General features: G+C 41.9%; 2 protein-coding genes across 2 annotated transcripts in view; one reads left to right on the top strand and one right to left on the bottom strand.

Annotated features, from left to right (window-relative positions):
- Window positions 1–10,030, bottom strand: part of LOC111955303 (succinate dehydrogenase assembly factor 3, mitochondrial) — a 14,193-nt gene extending 4,163 nt beyond the window's left edge. The window contains exon 1 of the mRNA XM_023975498.1: window positions 9,479–10,030. Within this exon, the coding sequence (XP_023831266.1) occupies window positions 9,479–9,655 (177 nt within the window). The 5' untranslated portion in view covers window positions 9,656–10,030. The remainder of the gene's footprint in view (window positions 1–9,478) is intronic.
- A 662-nt stretch (window positions 10,031–10,692) lies between these two features.
- Window positions 10,693–16,621, top strand: LOC111955368 (glycoprotein-N-acetylgalactosamine 3-beta-galactosyltransferase 1). The gene is made up of 4 exons (XM_023975590.3): window positions 10,693–10,796; window positions 11,105–11,297; window positions 13,336–14,000; window positions 16,375–16,621. Exons 2-4 carry the CDS (start codon window positions 11,129–11,131, stop codon window positions 16,549–16,551), a joined length of 1,011 nt encoding a protein of 336 aa, XP_023831358.1. The 5' UTR covers window positions 10,693–10,796; window positions 11,105–11,128; the 3' UTR covers window positions 16,552–16,621.
- The last annotated feature ends 204 nt before the right edge of the window (window positions 16,622–16,825 follow it).

Here is a 16,825-nt window from a genome sequence, read left to right as displayed (position 1 = left end):
AGTCACCATCGTTCCTACCAGGAATATGACTTTCCCGAAACGGATCCAGTGTTTTGCCTTCCAACAATTCAATGGATCTGATCCCAGCCGGCGACCCTGGGCGACGCCGAAAAGGGGAAAACGTGGCGGTCTCGTGGTCAGGCTTCGGAGACGGGCACATCGCGCTCCACTCCCTAGCATACTACTCGCCAATGTCCAGTCTCTTGACAATAAGGTTGATGAAATCCGAGCACGGGTAGCATTCCAGAGAGACATCAGGGATTGCAACGTGCTCTGCTCACGGAAACATGGCTAACTCAAGGGACGCTAACGGAGTCGGTGCAGCCACGCTGGTTTCTCCATGCATCGCGCCGACAGAAACAAACATCTTTCGGTAAGAAGAGGGGGCGGGGGGGTATGCCTTATGATTAACGAGAAGTGGTGTGACCATCATAATAACACACAAGAACTCAAGTCGTTCTGTTCACCTGATCTAGAACTCCTCACAATCAAATGTCGACCGCATTATCTACCAAGGGAATTCTCGTCAATCATAATCACAGCCGTATACATTCCCCCAAGCAGACCACATCGATGGCCCTGAACGAACTTTATCTGACTCTTTGTAAAGGACAATAGAGCCCTGAGTACCAGGCCATTAGGACCAGATGGAGGAACAATAGAGCCCTGAGTACTAGGCCATTAGGACCAGATGGAGGAACAATAGAGCCCTGAGTACCAGGCCGTTGGGACCAGATGGAGGAACAATAGAGCCCTGAGTACCAGGCCATTATTACCCGATGATCGTTAGTGAGTTGGGTACTACCAACACATGTCCAGAGTGCATGGAAGCAGACTCAACGGTCACATGGAATTTTACTGCTGGCATGACTGATGACTGCCGGTGTGGCGGTAATACAGTCACCGTAACAGCCCTATTTCTGATTACTGTACCCCTAATCACATGCTCAAAGTACCCCCTGATGTGCAAATGATCAATCGGCTTGTGTCTTCCCAAGTACCCTGTGTGGATAGGCCAGGTACACACAGAGAACCACGGCTTTAGACATATCAAAGAACTAACCATTCCATTCCCCTCCAGCGAATCCATTGCTCTGGCAAACCTATGCCRACAGAGGATTTTCAGTAGCCAATTCAACTGAATTAATGAAAACTATTAAGGAAACAATAGATAGGCCATGTATGAATATATCACATCAATATGGAAAGCCCATATCCCTGGAGTCTATAGAGAAACATCATTGGCCTGTTTACCTGTGGAAAATATGATGCGCATGAATCAAGCCCTTCTACAGCACGGATCTATTCAATAGCACCACGTCAGGTTGATTGGTTATAAAGGAGTATTCTCTGATTCTCATCTCCGAATTCCTGGACTGACAGTATCATGGGATTTGATACGGACACTACAGGGGTCACTGGCGGATGATTTGAGGTCATTTTAAGGGTTAATAGAGGCCATAGCCCACACCTAACCTGCAACGCAGCCAGTCAGACCTGGTCAGAAATGGAGCGCAGGTCATACATATTGTCGCGTCAAATAAGCAATATACAGTGGTATTTGCAGAGGCGTGTGGTTCAGAACTGTTCAGGGCTAGCAGAAAATATTTTGGCAACTCAATGGTGTCCTCCAACATGCCAGTCTGTCACACTACAGTCATTCTCAAAACTTTTGGCCACGACACAAATATTAATTTTCACAAAGTCTGCTGCCTCAGTTTGTATGATGGCAATTTGRATATACTCCAGAATGTTATGAAGAGTGATCAGATGAATTGCAAAGTCCCTCTTTGCCATGCAAATGAACTGAATCCGAAAAAAACATTTCCACTGCCTTGCTTCTCAGCCAAGGGAGTGGGCTCACTCACAATTTTGCCTAAGAACACAGCCATGAATAAAGAATGGTACCAACACATCCTCCGAGAGTAACTTCTCCCAACCATCCAGGAACAGTTTGGTGAAGAACAATGCCTTTTCCAGCATGATGGAGCACCTTGCCATAAGGCAAAAGTGATAACTAAGTGGCTCGGGAACAAAACATCGATATTTTGGGTCCATGGCCAGGAAACTCCCCAGACCTTAATCCCATTGAGAACTTGTGGTCAATCCTCAAGAGGCGGATGGACAAACAAAAACCCACAAATTCTAACAAACTCCAAGCATTGATAATGCAAGAATGGGCTGGCATCAGTCAGGATGTGGCCCAGAAGTTAATTGACAGCATGCCAGGGCAGATTGCAGAGGTCTTGAAAAAGAAGGGTCAACACTGCAAATATTGACTCTTTGCATCAACTTCATGTAATTGTCAATAAAAGCCTTTGACACTTATGAAATGCTTGWAATTATACTTCAGTATTCCCATAGTAACATCTGACAAAAATATCCAAAGACACTGAAGCATCAAACTTTGTGGAAATTAATATTTGTGTCATTCTKAAAACMTTTGGCCACGACTGTWCATTGTACAATATCAGGAAAGSCAAGAGTCTAGGGCTGACACTAACTATAAGAYATATGGGGGACGGGAATCKATTTTTATTTTCTAAAATGTCAACCCTTCAGAGTACCCTCTTGCAGCTCTCAAAGCACACACTACTGCATAAAGAGGACCAAACCACTTAACTAATACAGTGCAGTGAGTACACTCCGCATAGTGATCACATTTGTGCAGGACAATCTGATCAATATAAGAGGTTGATCACTCTAACCGTGGAGTGGCAAATACAGGTAACAGAACAGTCAACCAATCCTTTTCAATGATTCCTTTTCCCTGGTATCCCCCTTGCTATGCTACTGGGACAGATGATGGGACACATCAAGCTAGTGTGACCTCTGCTGGACCATGTCCAAGACAACATAGTGTGTCATTAAACTCAGCCCAGACAGACATGTTAAATCTGTGTCAAGACCATTTACGAATCAACAACAAGGAGATATAGAGCAAACATCTGTTTTTATTCATACAAATTAAATACATATCCCTGTCTGGAGTTAGAACAAATGTTTGGACCTCGCATCGAGCCATTCATATAGACATCGTAAGGTTCTGGAAGCGGTTCAATTTAACAAATAACAGGCCATTTGTCTAAAAGGCTTTCTCCTGTCTTGTACATAATGGAATTATTTTGAGTGTTGGCCAAGGGGTCATATTTTCTTGGAGACAGAGGAGAGCAGTCGTGTGCTGGAGCCAGGACAGACATTTCAATGTCACATTTATATTCAAACTTTTTTGGAAACCTGTTGACTGTCATGTAGAAATGAATTTCTCAAGGTTACAGTACAACTTTATTTGTCCATTGTAACAACAAATTTAAATATCACATTTAAATAAGTATTCAGACCCTTTACTCAGTACTTTGTTGAAGCACCTTTGGCAGCGATTACAGCTTTGAGTCTTCTTGGGTAAGATGCTACAAGCTTGGCACACCTGTATTTGAGGAGTTTCTCCCATTCTTCTCTGCAGATCCTCTCAAGCTCTGTCATGTTGGAGGTGGAGCGTCGCTGCACAGCTATTTTCAGGTCTTTCCAGAGATGTTCAATTGGGTTCAAGTCCGGGCTCTGGCTGGCCCACTCAAGGACATTGAGACTTGTTTCCAAATCCACTCCTACGTTGTCTTGGCTGTGTGCTTAGGGTTGTTATACTGTTGGAAGGTGAACCTTCGTCCCAGTCTGAGGTCCTGAGTGCTCTGGAGCAGGTTTTCATCAAAGATCTCGCTGTACTTTGCTCCGTTCATCCTCCCCTCAATCCTGACTAGTCTCCCAGTCCCTGCCGCTGAAAAACATCCCCACAGCATGACGCTGCCACCACCATGTTTTACTGTAGGGATGGTGCCAGGTTCCCGCCAGACGTGACGCTTGGCAATCAGGCCAAAGAGTTCAATTTGGTCTGGTTTCATCAGACCAGAGACTCTGGTTTCTCATGGTCTGAGAGGCTTTATGTACCTTTTTGCAAACTCCAAGCGTGCCTTTTACTGAGGAGTGGCTTCCGTCTGGCCACTCTACCGTAAAGGCCGGATTGGTGGAGTGATGCAGAGATGGTTGTCCTTCTGGAAGGTTCTACCATCTCCACAGAGGAACTCTGGATCTCTGTCGGGTTCTTGGTCACCTCCCTGACCAAGGCCCTTCTCCCCCGATTGCTCAGTTTGGCCGGGCAGCCAGCTCGCGGAAGAGTCTTGGTGGTTCCAAACTTCTTCCATTTAAGAATGATGGAGGACACTGCGTTATTGGGGATCTTCAATACTGCAGACATTTTTTGGTACACTTGTCCAAATCTGTGCCTTGACACAATCCTGTCTCGGAGCTCTCTGACAATTCCTTCAACCTCATGGCTTGGTTTTTGCTCTGACATGCACTGTCAACTGTGGGACCTTATATAGACAGGTGTGTGCCTTTCCAAATCATGTCCAATCATTTGAATTTACCACAGGTGGACTCCAATCAAGTTGTAAAAAGATCACAAGGATGATCAATGGAAACAGGATGCACAGGATTTGAGTCTCATAGCAAAGGGTCTGAATAATTACGTAAATAAGGTTTTTCTGTTTTGGATTCGTAACATATGATACGAATCGGGCACCCATTATGATACCATTGACTTGAATGGGGATTCCCATTCTATTCATTCTATTTCTATGCTGTGCTTGCACTGTAGATCTAAGTGAAGTGTTGAAAGTTTWAAAAAATTAAGCCCACCACAGAGAAGTTTGTCTAATTTAGCCGGAAGTCTAGTAGTGTGACTTTGTCCTCGTGCTGCTTGGCTATTTACATCCTTTTGTTCACACACCAAGTTATTTTTCAATGTTAGTTTGAGTTTGCTGCATGTGCTAGCGAATAACAGAGATTCAGTCTCATTCAGAGACATGCGAGTTTCACTATTACCACGGCAACCTTAAAGGGACAACTGAACATTGTCTCAACTATATGACTAAAATATTTGGGGGTGCATTGTGCCTGATTGAGCATGGACCACGGCAAAAACATTTTATTATTAACATTTTTGTAATTTCTTATCATTAAAACACTCTTCCTCAAATACATTGATTGTACTCCTAAATTTATTTTTATGCTCCTACGTTTTTCAACTTAAGGGCACATGCACCTTGTAAAAAAATTCAGCATACATTCCAAACCACTCTTATCCTGTAACTCCTATTGTCATTGTCCAATGTTCACAGTTAGAAAAAAATTATGTTTTTGCATCTTTCTTTGATCCCATTTCCCTCTGTATCTTTTCACTACAACGTATCTAGGTTGATAGGTACACATACTGGGGCTGTGATGTTACCAGTACCGCAATACTTTTTCCATGGCAAACATGAAAACACGAAGAAGACCAAACTCTTTGGTTCTTTTAAAAACCTGCTGTATGTAAAATATTGTGTGCTATAGCTTGGAATATGCATACATGTGACTCTGGATGACAACATAATGATGGTTATGTACATCACTAGGGCTGTTTTCCTAAAGAAGTTAAATCTGCTTTGTGTTTAGTTTCCTTGCCACGATACTAACGAGCACCGCAATACTGGTATCGTCCCAGCCCTATCACATACCATGTCAAGGAGCAAGGCCCGCTGTTCACACTGCTTATGTAGCTAGCTATAAATCTAATTTTGTCACGTGCGCCGAATACAACAAGTATAGATAGACCTTACAGTGAAATACTTACTTACAGACTCTAACCAAGTGCAACAAAGTATTAGGTGAACAATATGTAAGTAAAGAAATAAAACAACAGTTAAGACAGTGAAAAAAACAGTAGTGAGGCTATATACAGACACCGGTTAGTCAGGCTGATTGAGGTAGTATGTACATGTAGATATGGTTAAAGTGACTATGCATATATAATGAACAGAGAGTAGCAGTAGCGTAAAAGAGGGGTTGGCGGGTGGTGGGTGGCGGGACACCACGCAGATAGCCCGGTTAGCCAATGTGTGGGGGCACTGGTTGGTCGGGCTAATTGAGGTAGTATGTACATGAATGTATACATTAATGTATGGAGAGTGGGGAACGTGGTGAGTCATGACTCATGATTTAGCCTAGGCCTAAAGATAAACCATTTAACATAAGCCATTTCCACTGATTTTTAAAAACCTTTTATTTACCAAGGCTACGATCATATGAGAAAAAATATATTCTGCGAGAGCAACTGGACCAAGACAACCGCAAGTGATGAAGATATTTGTATGTAGCCAGGAAAGGATGAGGAGAAGAGAAGAGAAGAGAGGAGAAGATAAGAAGAGAAGAAGAGAGGAGAAGATGAGAAGAAGAGAGAAGGAGAGGAGAAGATAAGATAAGAAGAGAAGAAGAGAGAGGAGAGAAGATGAGAAGAAGAGAGAAGGAGAGGAGAAGATAAGAAGAGAAGAAGAGAGGAGAAGATGAGAAGAAGAGAGAAGGAGAGGAGAAGATAAGAAGAGAAGAAGAGAGAGGAGAGAAGATGAGAAGAGAGAAGGAGAGGAGAAGATAAGAAGAAGAGAGGAAGAGAGAGGAGAAAAGAGGAGGTGACAGACAAAAGAACTACATTCTCTCTGCTCTGGCATCCAGCTGCCATTCCATCACCACTTCATTTGACTCATTAATGCAGGACGATGGACTCCCTTCCTCTCTAATTCATCATTACACTGGAAAAACACTCTGTTGGTACCTCACAGACAGTCATTGTAGTACTGGGCCATATCTGGCTTCAGTTTACCACTATATCATATGAAGCATATTGAACAGCTGGTAGAAAGCACTAGGCTAAATCAATCCTATCAATTATGATTAGTTCATGAATAAGGATAATTCATTAATGATGACCCCCTGTAAGACAAATGAGATACATAATTATTGGTTAGATATATTATACATAAATTAATAAATGGTTTGCTGAACAAATCCTCGGAGGCTATCAGGACACAGGCCTATGCCAGTCTGCCTGTAAGGCAATTTTACAGACAGATACAGACAGAGCCAGTACCTGTCACAAAATACCTGTTGGATGAGTGTGTGTGTGTGTGTGTGTGTCTAACAACATAGACCCAACGTCTTAGAGCAGGGGTCCCCAAACACCGGGCCGCGGACCGATACCGGGCCGCACGGAAAGGATAAATACATTTTTAGCCGAAAGAGGAACCTGTGCTATCATTTTAGCTGCAGCCTCTCCTAAGAGTTCACAGCAAATGTCCTTAGCAGCAGGTAGAATCAACTCCTCGCCAAGAGTGAAAGGCTTCTTGGCCTTAGCAATACAGCTAGCCACTAAGTATGACTCTCTCAGTGCAGCCACGTTTGTTGATGCATTTGCTTTCAAGACTTGCTTCTGTCCTTCTTGTTCACGTTTTCTTTGCTTTCTTCGCTCAAAGAATTCAACAGGTTTGTCTTTAAGTGCAGGGTGCTTGGATTCGATGTGCCGAAGCAGTTTTGAGGGCTTCATTGCCTCGTTAGATAGCCTATCTCCACATACTACGCACAGGGGGCTTGGAGCATGCGAGTCACCTGTCACAATAAAGACATATTTTAGGTATAACATCATATTTTCCATTGAATAAGGCTCTTTTTTTCCGCAGTCTCGGGCTCCGCTGTCTGCATTATCAACATCGTTGTTGGGCCTTTTATCTCCCTTACACCTCCCGAAGAAGCTCTCCAGCGACGTTTGTTTGTTTTTATTCATGTCAGCTAACATAGCTAGCTAGTACAAAGTTGTCGGGCAACACAGCTCACGCAGACCGCGATGAACTCGCTGCGCACGCATTACTCAAGTTCAAAGTCTGTGAACTGTTGTGGGCCTGACAGAGATATTAGAGTGGTAAGAAAGGGACCAACAGACTGCACCAAGTTCAATGTAATTACTGCACAAATAGCCTAAAATTGTATATCATTATTATTTTATTTTACTGATAAAAATATAMATATATTTATCCTTTCCGTGCGGCCCGGTTGGGAATGTCCGCGGCCCGGTGGTTTGGGACCGCTGCTATAGACTACAATATTATGCAAAGCTAGTATTGATGATATTGAACAACATTTCTTTATTGCCGTTTACATTTTGTGCTACTGCACCCTTTAAGCCAGTGGTCACCAACCGGTCGATCTCGATTTCATGTGTCTGAAGGTACAAATCAAGTGCACTATATGCCGACCGCTGGCATATTGGATGGCTCAGATTACCGTGTCTGCATTAACATAGTAGGCGTAAAAGAAAGTTACAGCAAAGTTGATACGGTGAGATTTCAAAACATTTAAAACCACGACCAGAGAGAGACTGTCAACGAACAGAGCAAAGAGCTTCTGTTTTTAAAAGTGAGTTTATGTTTAAGTTCTTACTCAGCACTGTCAACACTTTTTATTCAACACTTTTATAAGCCATAAAATGTGCGTTCTTCCTATTTCCACTCCTGCTACAACCAGCACTGCAGCTGTAATGAAGGAGCAGCAACGTGGATCACGAATTTGTGCATGATGCGACTCGAGTTTCGCCATCAGCTGGAAGACAGTGTCGGTGGAGGAAAGGGAGAGCGGAGGGACGTTGAGGTGGACCCTGTGACTGACCATCAGTATAATGTTTTTAAATGGTCTGAGCAACAATAAATGTGAACGGTAGATCTCAGCTTGCATTTTGACTCAGAAAGGGATCTTGACTCAGAAAAGGTTGGTGACCACTGCTTTAAGCTCACCTGAGATAAATGTCAAACTGACAAAAATGGTATCTATGTATAACAATGCAAGGTTCATTTAACAGTAAAATAAGACAAAATGCATTTCAAAATGTAAGCTGTGAATGCCTGAAATCTATTATCTTGTAGTAGTTAACCAAATGATGCTGCTATTGTGTGACTGTGACATACAGGCTCAATAACTAGCATGAAAAATATTTTCAATTGGTAAGAAATAGTAATTAATGCCCATGAAATGTGCTATCCTGTGTATATTTATGCACATTCATATTTTAATTGTACATAAAGTATAATCTGAGAAGATACAAAACATATCTGGAAAATGTGTTTATCTGGGGGTCACCTCAACACCAACGTTTTTTTACAGCTTTGAAATTTGTCACTAGTGGGTACTTACACAGCTGTCAATAACCTAATAATAAAACATCTGAATGGCTTAAAATAAAAACGGTTATGGATATAACAACCAGATAAATTGGTTGAACCCAAAGATTGAAGTGGGCTTATGATGATAGATAACGTATGTTCATTGTGTGTGCTGTGCTAAAATCTTGAATCAGAGATGCAGAGATATTGTCTAGGCTCTGGAATTATGGCAAACACCGCCATCGTGCGGCGAGGGATTAAACGGCACATGTTCTTCTATAAAAGTGACCAACGATATTGGTTAAATTTCCTGTCCCCTCAAATATCCTCTATTCAAGGCAATAACTAGCATGACCATAAATATAAGTACGTGCTTATCAATTTCATTTATTAGCTACACATGTATATGTATTGACCGTGCACATGCAATGACAAGCAGTTCTGTAGTGTTGCCAACTTACCCCCCATTCCCTCATGAAGACAGTGACCTCCTCGGGCGCCGCCGTTTTGTTCCTTCTGAATTCATCTTTGACATACTGGTCTCCCAGCGCTCTCAAGTCAATGGGCAGGAACCGGTGCAACAGTAGAATCCTCTTGTACAAAGAGAAAACTCTTGATACATGGGAAGGATTCGCCATGAAGTTGTTGGCAAGAGAAACACGCAAAACAAATAAATCTAGTAAGATCACTAGCCAACTATGTATGACGGTTAGCTACTTGACTTTCCTTCAAAGACAACTTGGTGGCTGATTGTATGACAGGTGGATGTTAACTAAGCTAGCTATACTAATCTGTGATTGCTGGCTCGAACTCACAACTTTCAGGTTTCAAGCTAAACGTCGCGTTCACTACTATTTAAGGCAAGTCCTTTCGTGACAAATGTCGCATGACACATTCAGATAAAAGCAAATACCTCTGTAGATGTGCAGTTTTGGCAACTTAGTCACATTAAAACAAGGACAGTTATTCAACAAAACAGCGTGCCCTTGTTTATCCCGGAAGTAGAATTTTCTTTGACCATTCCTACTTGGATGGGAAAACCTCAAGATGACTGTTTTCTTATAGTGCCCCCTAGCGGTGAATTCGTATTTGGACGTTCCGTTATTAACGTGAATTTCATGTTCCAGTTATTGGAAATGACTTGCACCAAATGATATATGCATTGCAGCACTAAGCAGTAGCCTAAACGACAAAAACCAAATCAGTCAGGGGATTCTCAATGTCCATCGTAACCTGAGACAAGTATTATAAAGAGTGGTTATGAAAATGTTATAGAACTGTTACAAAGTTGTTATTTATAAAAACAGGACATTTTTATTTGAGCTCCCTCTTCCAAAATAAAGAGAAAAAAAATAAAGGCGACACTGACTAAATCGATTTTTGTTTCCTAGAACATTCTTGTGATTGCAGGTAAATGGATGAAAGCACGATCCGTGTACCGTTCGTTCAATATCGGAATTTAAACAACAAATACGGATACCATTTGGATCCGTGGATATGATCATGCACAGACTGAAAATGTGTGAATTATAGCCTACTAGTGTACATACATACTTGCAGTCTCATCATCAGATGTATCAGACAAGGCAAAATCAAGACAAACTGCTTGGTAACATTCCATGCATGAGTATAGGAGGTACCTGATAAACCGTGAGTTAATCTGCCTATAAAACTCACTCCCACCGCGATGTGCTCTTATTCTTGTCACTCCATGCTTCTACTCCGGCGTTATCCACAATCAGAGGAGAATATTTGTTTTAACATAATTTGTGTGAACAGGTAAGCCCATTTTTCCCCAGTAAAAATTACCAACGATAATATCAAACTATTTTAATATCAAAATGTTGCAAGATGTGTTATTGTAACTTTAAAAGTAACAATAACTTTGATTGAGCGTCATTATGTATTTAAAATCCTTTATTTTAAATACATCCCCCCCTTGTAAACTGATCTTGAACAGGATAGCACAATCAACGTCAGTTGTATACTGTATATAGCATATTTGCTAATTATTTTTTGACAGGTTGGAATTAACAAGTGTTTGTTCACCTGCCCTAACTCACTTTTTTTTTTTGTATCCCTCACAGGGTTTGGTCTGAAAGAGGGGAATTATGATCACTCTTTCACTTGTACCCTTTGTGTCTGGGCTGTGTATAGGATTTCTGTCTATTCAATACTTAGTTTACTCAGACACCAGCACTGCAAAACGAGCTGTTTTCTCACTGGGTTACTCCAGTGGAGTTCATTATGACAAAAGGGTTCCAAGACACATACACTCAGGTAATTGACTTCTGAATATCCATTCACTGCATTTTATTTGTGGCTTTCTTAATCACAATATTGAAATAAAATGTTATTCATCAAAAACGAATATAAACAAATGCGTTTTGAGGTTTTCTCCACTTCCTATGACGATGTAAGGTCTAAGTCTAAGTAGAAAGCTTTTTTTTTGTGTGTGAGAGAATCTTCTAACATCTGTGATTCAGAAAGATTTCTGGTTCCAAGAGGCCAGTGGATTAGAGCACAGTGCTGGGAACACTACGGTTAGGGGTTTGATTCCTGCACAGGCCACATGTAGTTGTTTCAATGACACAACCAAATACTTTGGATAATAGCATCTGCTAAATCAGAGTTTCCCAAACTTGGTCCTGGCCCCCCAACAAAAAAACGTGGGTGCCCTAGCACTACACAGCTAATTCAAATACAGTGCCTTCAGAAAGTATTCATACCCCTTGACTTTTTCCACATTTTGTTGTGTTACAGCCTGATTTAAAATTGAATAAATCGAGATTTTGTGTCACTGCCCTACACACAATACCCCATAATGTCAAAGTGGAATTATGCTTTTAGACATTTTTACAAATGTATAAAAAATGAAAAGTTGAAATGTCTTGAAAAGTTGAAATGTGCTTAAGAGGTCACATAATAAATTCATGGACTCACTCTGTGTGCAATAAGTGTTTAACATGATTTTTGCTACCTCAGTCGAGCAGTGAAGTTCAAACATAGATTCAACCACAAAGGCCAGGGAGGTTTTCCAATGCCTATCAAAGAAGGAAAACCCATCTATTGGTAGATGGGTAAAAACTAAAATATGACATTGAATATCCCTTTGAGCACCGAGAAGTTATTCATTACACTTTGGATGGTGTATCAATACACCCAGTCACTACAAAGATACAGGCGTCCTTCCTAACTCAGTTGCCAGAGAGGAAGGAAACGGCGAAATGTCGGAATATTGCTGTGGAGACTTGCTTCCATTAAGCCACAAGAGCATTAGTGAGGTCGGGCACTGATATTGGGCGATTAGGACTGGTTCACAGTCGGCGTTCCAATTTATCCCATTGGCGTTAGATGGAGTTTAGGTCAGGGCTCTGTGCAGGCCAGTCAAGTTCTTCCACACCGATCTCGACAAATCATTTCTGTATGGACCTCGCTTTGTTCACAGGGGCAATGTTATGCTGAAACAGGAACGGGCCTTTCCCAAACTGTTGCCACAAAGTTGAAAGCACAGACTCATCTAGATTGTCATTGTACAGAATGTACATATAGGTAAGGATAAAGTGACTAGTCAACAAGATAGATAATAGACACGTAGATCCCCTGAACGCAGCTCACTCTCCAGATCCCAATCACTTGTTCACACACCTGTATGTCATTATCACACACTATTTAGTTCAGTTCTTTGCACCCTATCATTGTGAGGTATTGATTGTTTTCTGGCACACTTCCAGTTGGAGTTCTGGTTTTACTGTAATCTAATCCTCCCATGTATGATAGTTTTGGCCTGCCTTACTAAAAATGCCTTTTGCCTATTCCCTGCCTGTACCTAAGCCTATCGGATTATATTTTTTACAAATAAACACCTGCTGTGCCCTGCGCTTGAAACCAGCTCTCTGTCTCCCATCATGTTCATGACAACAGCAGAGTATGTGACAGAGGAACTTGAAGCTCTCAACCTGCTCCACTACAGCCCTGTCGATGTGGATGGGTGCGTGCTTAGTCCTTTGTTTCCTTTAGTCCACAATCAGCTCCTTTGTCTTGCTGATGTTGAGGGAGAGGTTGTTGTCCTGGCACCACACTGCTAGGTCTCTGACCTCCTCCCTGTAGGCCGACTCATCGTCATTGGTGATCCGGCCTACCACCGTCGTGTCGTCGGCAAACTTAATGATGGTGTTGAAATTGTGCGCGGCCACGCAGACGTGGGCGGACAGAGAGTACAGGAGGTGTCTAAGCACGCACCCCAGGACCGAGTTTGGGACACCATGTGCTAATTGATCACACTTTTTATTCATTATTTTTAAATGAACTCTTTCAGATGAGGACAGGAGTGTTGCAGCCAACCTGTCCCAAAATGTACGACTACTATGTTGGATCATGACTGGGCCTAAGAACCTGGAGTCCAGAACCAAACACATCCGGGCCACCTGGGGCAAACGATGCAACAAAATCCTCTACATGAGCTCAGTGGAGACAGAATTCCCCACAGTGGGGCTCAACGTAACTGAGGGACGAGACCAGCTCTACTGGAAGACCATCAGAGCCTTCCAGTACATCTACCAACACCACCGCAACGACTACGACTGGGTCCTCAAAGCCGATGATGACACGTTCGTGGTCGTCGAGAACCTCCGACACACATTGTCTAAACAGGACCCGTATAAGCCTGTATACTTTGGGCGAAGGTTCCGCCCGTTCGTCCAGCAGGGTTACATGAGTGGTGGAGCCGGCTATGTCCTCAGTAAAGAAGCCGTCAGAAGGTTCATCAAGGGATTCGACACGGGGAAATGTTCCCACTTCTCCACCATAGAAGACATGGCTCTGGGGAAGTGTATGGAGATGATGGGTGTGGAGCCGGGGGACTCCAGAGATGTGAAGGGAAGGCAGACGTTTCATCCCTACCCACCAGACATGTACCTGATCAAAGAGCCACCCAGAAAACTGCCCTCGCATCTCTTATACGACCACTACAAACCAAGAGAGGTAAGCATAGCCTAACCCTAATGAAGTGGACATTTACATCAAGTATAATCATACATACCATTCTATTCAATTATATTTCAAGCTCTGTGTGCGGGTGGTATACTCCCTCAATCATGTGTAATGTATATTGAGAGGTGTCATAGATGCTTTGGGTTTGGCATTCAAAGTGTTTTATGATTGAGTAGCTACAGTAAATATTTACTCATGGATTTGTACTTATTATAAGTAAGTAGCCAAGCTTGTGCGAGCCGGACAGGCTCACAAGACAAGAGCCTATATCTTGTTACTGTATCGTGAGGCAGCATGATGTACAAGTCTATCGCAGGGCCTTATATAAACACTTGTATAATGTTTTATACAGGCTTAATACAGCATTTGGTATACTACCTAAACCAGCCTTTCTTAAAGTATGGGTCGCGACGTGTCAGTGTAAATGTATAATTATTGATTAGGCCAAGTGCATCTGCGCTCTCTGCTTAGCAGCGGTCTCTGCTCAGTTTGGCAGCTGCGCGAGTGTGAGAGGGAGATGCCCGTGTACTTCGCGGTTTACCAGATCTTTTTTCCGCAGTTTTCTTGAAGATCACTCCGCGACCCACCCGATACAGCGCTGTCGTTCAGGCAGCGGATGATGCGCTGTTAGCCATTGGCTTGTCATTCCCAATCACTCACCGCTGTTATCAAATGGACTCATATCAAATGGACTCATGCTAGCCACAAGTTCTGACTGAGCTCAATTGTCATGAAACGCATATACAGCGATGAGTTTCTCTCTCTTTCATACAAACTTATAACAATGTGTTTTGTGTGTGGAAGTGCTTAGTAATGAGTCTCTCATAACGAACAAATTAATAAAATGACACGTCCTGACCAAACATCCACAGCATGATGGTAAACCCAGAGAGTTCTTTCAGAACAGGACAGAATGCTTCAGGAAATAGTGCTTCGACAGTTGAAGAGTACGTCACGTCATCCTTCTGAGTCTTGCAACAAAAGTTCTTTGTTATCAAAATGTTCAGCTAAAACAGGAGATTTTGTGTGTGCGTAGTCAGCCCTCTGTCCTTGAGTATGTGTGTGTGTCTGCACCCTTTTCTTATCAGTGTTTCTGAATGTTCTGTGTCAGCCATCTGTCTCTGGGTGTGTGAGAAACCCTGCTTAGAAAGAAGTTAGTTATAACAATGTAATAGCAATATGCTTGTGTTATTTTCAAATGGTATTTATTACAGCTAGCAAGGCATTGTTGTCATTTTATACCAGGTGATGAGAAGCAGAAATAAGGGAGTACTAACTCTCATAGTAGTAGATGTAAGTTTCTCTTTCAAACAATCCCCTGGCCTTGTACACAGCTAATAGCTAACATTCGCCAAAGCAAGCTAGCTACTGAGAGTGCAACCCTAGTAAAAGTACAGATGAAGATGAAAAATGATCAGGCCWACTGTATATCTTACTGTAGAAATTATTGTTGAAAACTAGTCTAGGTTGGAACTGTTGCTGTTAAAATACAATAATAATTGTTATTCTTAACTGGAATAAACTGATTGAAGCAAGATTCTTTTTGAGGCAAACACACTCACACAGTTCTGGGTTGCTCATCTACAGGAAGCGGTCTCCTGCCTGACTGAGAAAGCAGATTATGTTCTGGTCCAGTTTGGGACCACATACCTATGCGAGTCAGGGTTCTCAACTCTGACATACTTAAAAAACAAGTACAGAAACAGGTTGAAGGCTGAGCACGACCTCAGTGTTGTAATGTAAAAAACAGAGCCCAGAATAGACATGCTCATTAGGACTGCTGTGTGTGTTCTGGTCTACATCTGTGTGATGTGATCAATCAGTTTATTCCAGTTCAGAATAAAACATATGATTGTATTTTAACAGCAACAGTTCCAAACTAGACTTTCTTCAACAATAATTTCTACAGTAAGATGTACAGTAGGCCTGATCATTTAAAAAAATCTGTTGTAGTTACTTAGGGTTGCACTATCAAAAAGCCTGTGTGTGTTCTGTTATTCATCTGTGTGATGTGATCAATCAGTTTATTCCAGTTCAGAATGAAAATAATTGACTGTATTTTAACAGCAACAGTTCCAACCTAGACAGATATATGAGTGTTTTTAATGGGGGAAATTAACATTAATATATATTTATATGGATATTTAATTTCATTGTTATTTGTTTTTGTCTATATTGCATTTGTTTTAGGCATAAGTGCAATGAAATGTACTGATATTTATATATAGTTGCATATTTTCCTATGCTTGGGTCCCAGGAAAACACAGAATTTCTCATTTGGGTCCCAGGCTGAAAACGTTGAAAAACCCCTGACCCAAACGACTATTAATATACTTAATCAGACTGTCGTTCTTCTTTCCCCCAGGGCCCAGAATGTTGTTCAGATCACATCGTATCATTTCACTACATCTACCCTGTAGAGATGTACACGCTGGAATACTTCACCTATCATCTACGGCCCTATGGATACAAGTACAGGTACAACCCTGATGCTSCAGCAGCTGAAATTGAGAGTAACACCACCACACCTGTCTCTGCTTAACACAGAGACATCACAGACGGACTACTGCACTGAAGAAAGCACTTATTACAGTGTCATGTTTAAATGCTGAAACAACAGCCTGACATTGCCACTTTCTTTGGTAAGCTGAGCAATGATGGAACCACTATCAAATTCATTGGCATGGTAGTTTTAAACATATTTTGAAGCTATACATTGTTTGTTTACATAGACAACAAATACATGAATAATAGAGTAATATAGTTTTTTTGTGACGGGGGAGACAGTTGTACTAAGTTGAGTTCATTCTGTTGAT

This window comes from Salvelinus sp. IW2-2015, linkage group LG30 (assembly GCF_002910315.2).
Source record: "Salvelinus sp. IW2-2015 linkage group LG30, ASM291031v2, whole genome shotgun sequence".
In the NCBI taxonomy this organism is placed as follows: domain Eukaryota; kingdom Metazoa; phylum Chordata; class Actinopteri; order Salmoniformes; family Salmonidae; genus Salvelinus; species Salvelinus sp. IW2-2015.
The sequence above is the reverse complement of the archived record's forward strand: the minus strand, read 5'-3'. Positions and strand labels throughout refer to the sequence as shown.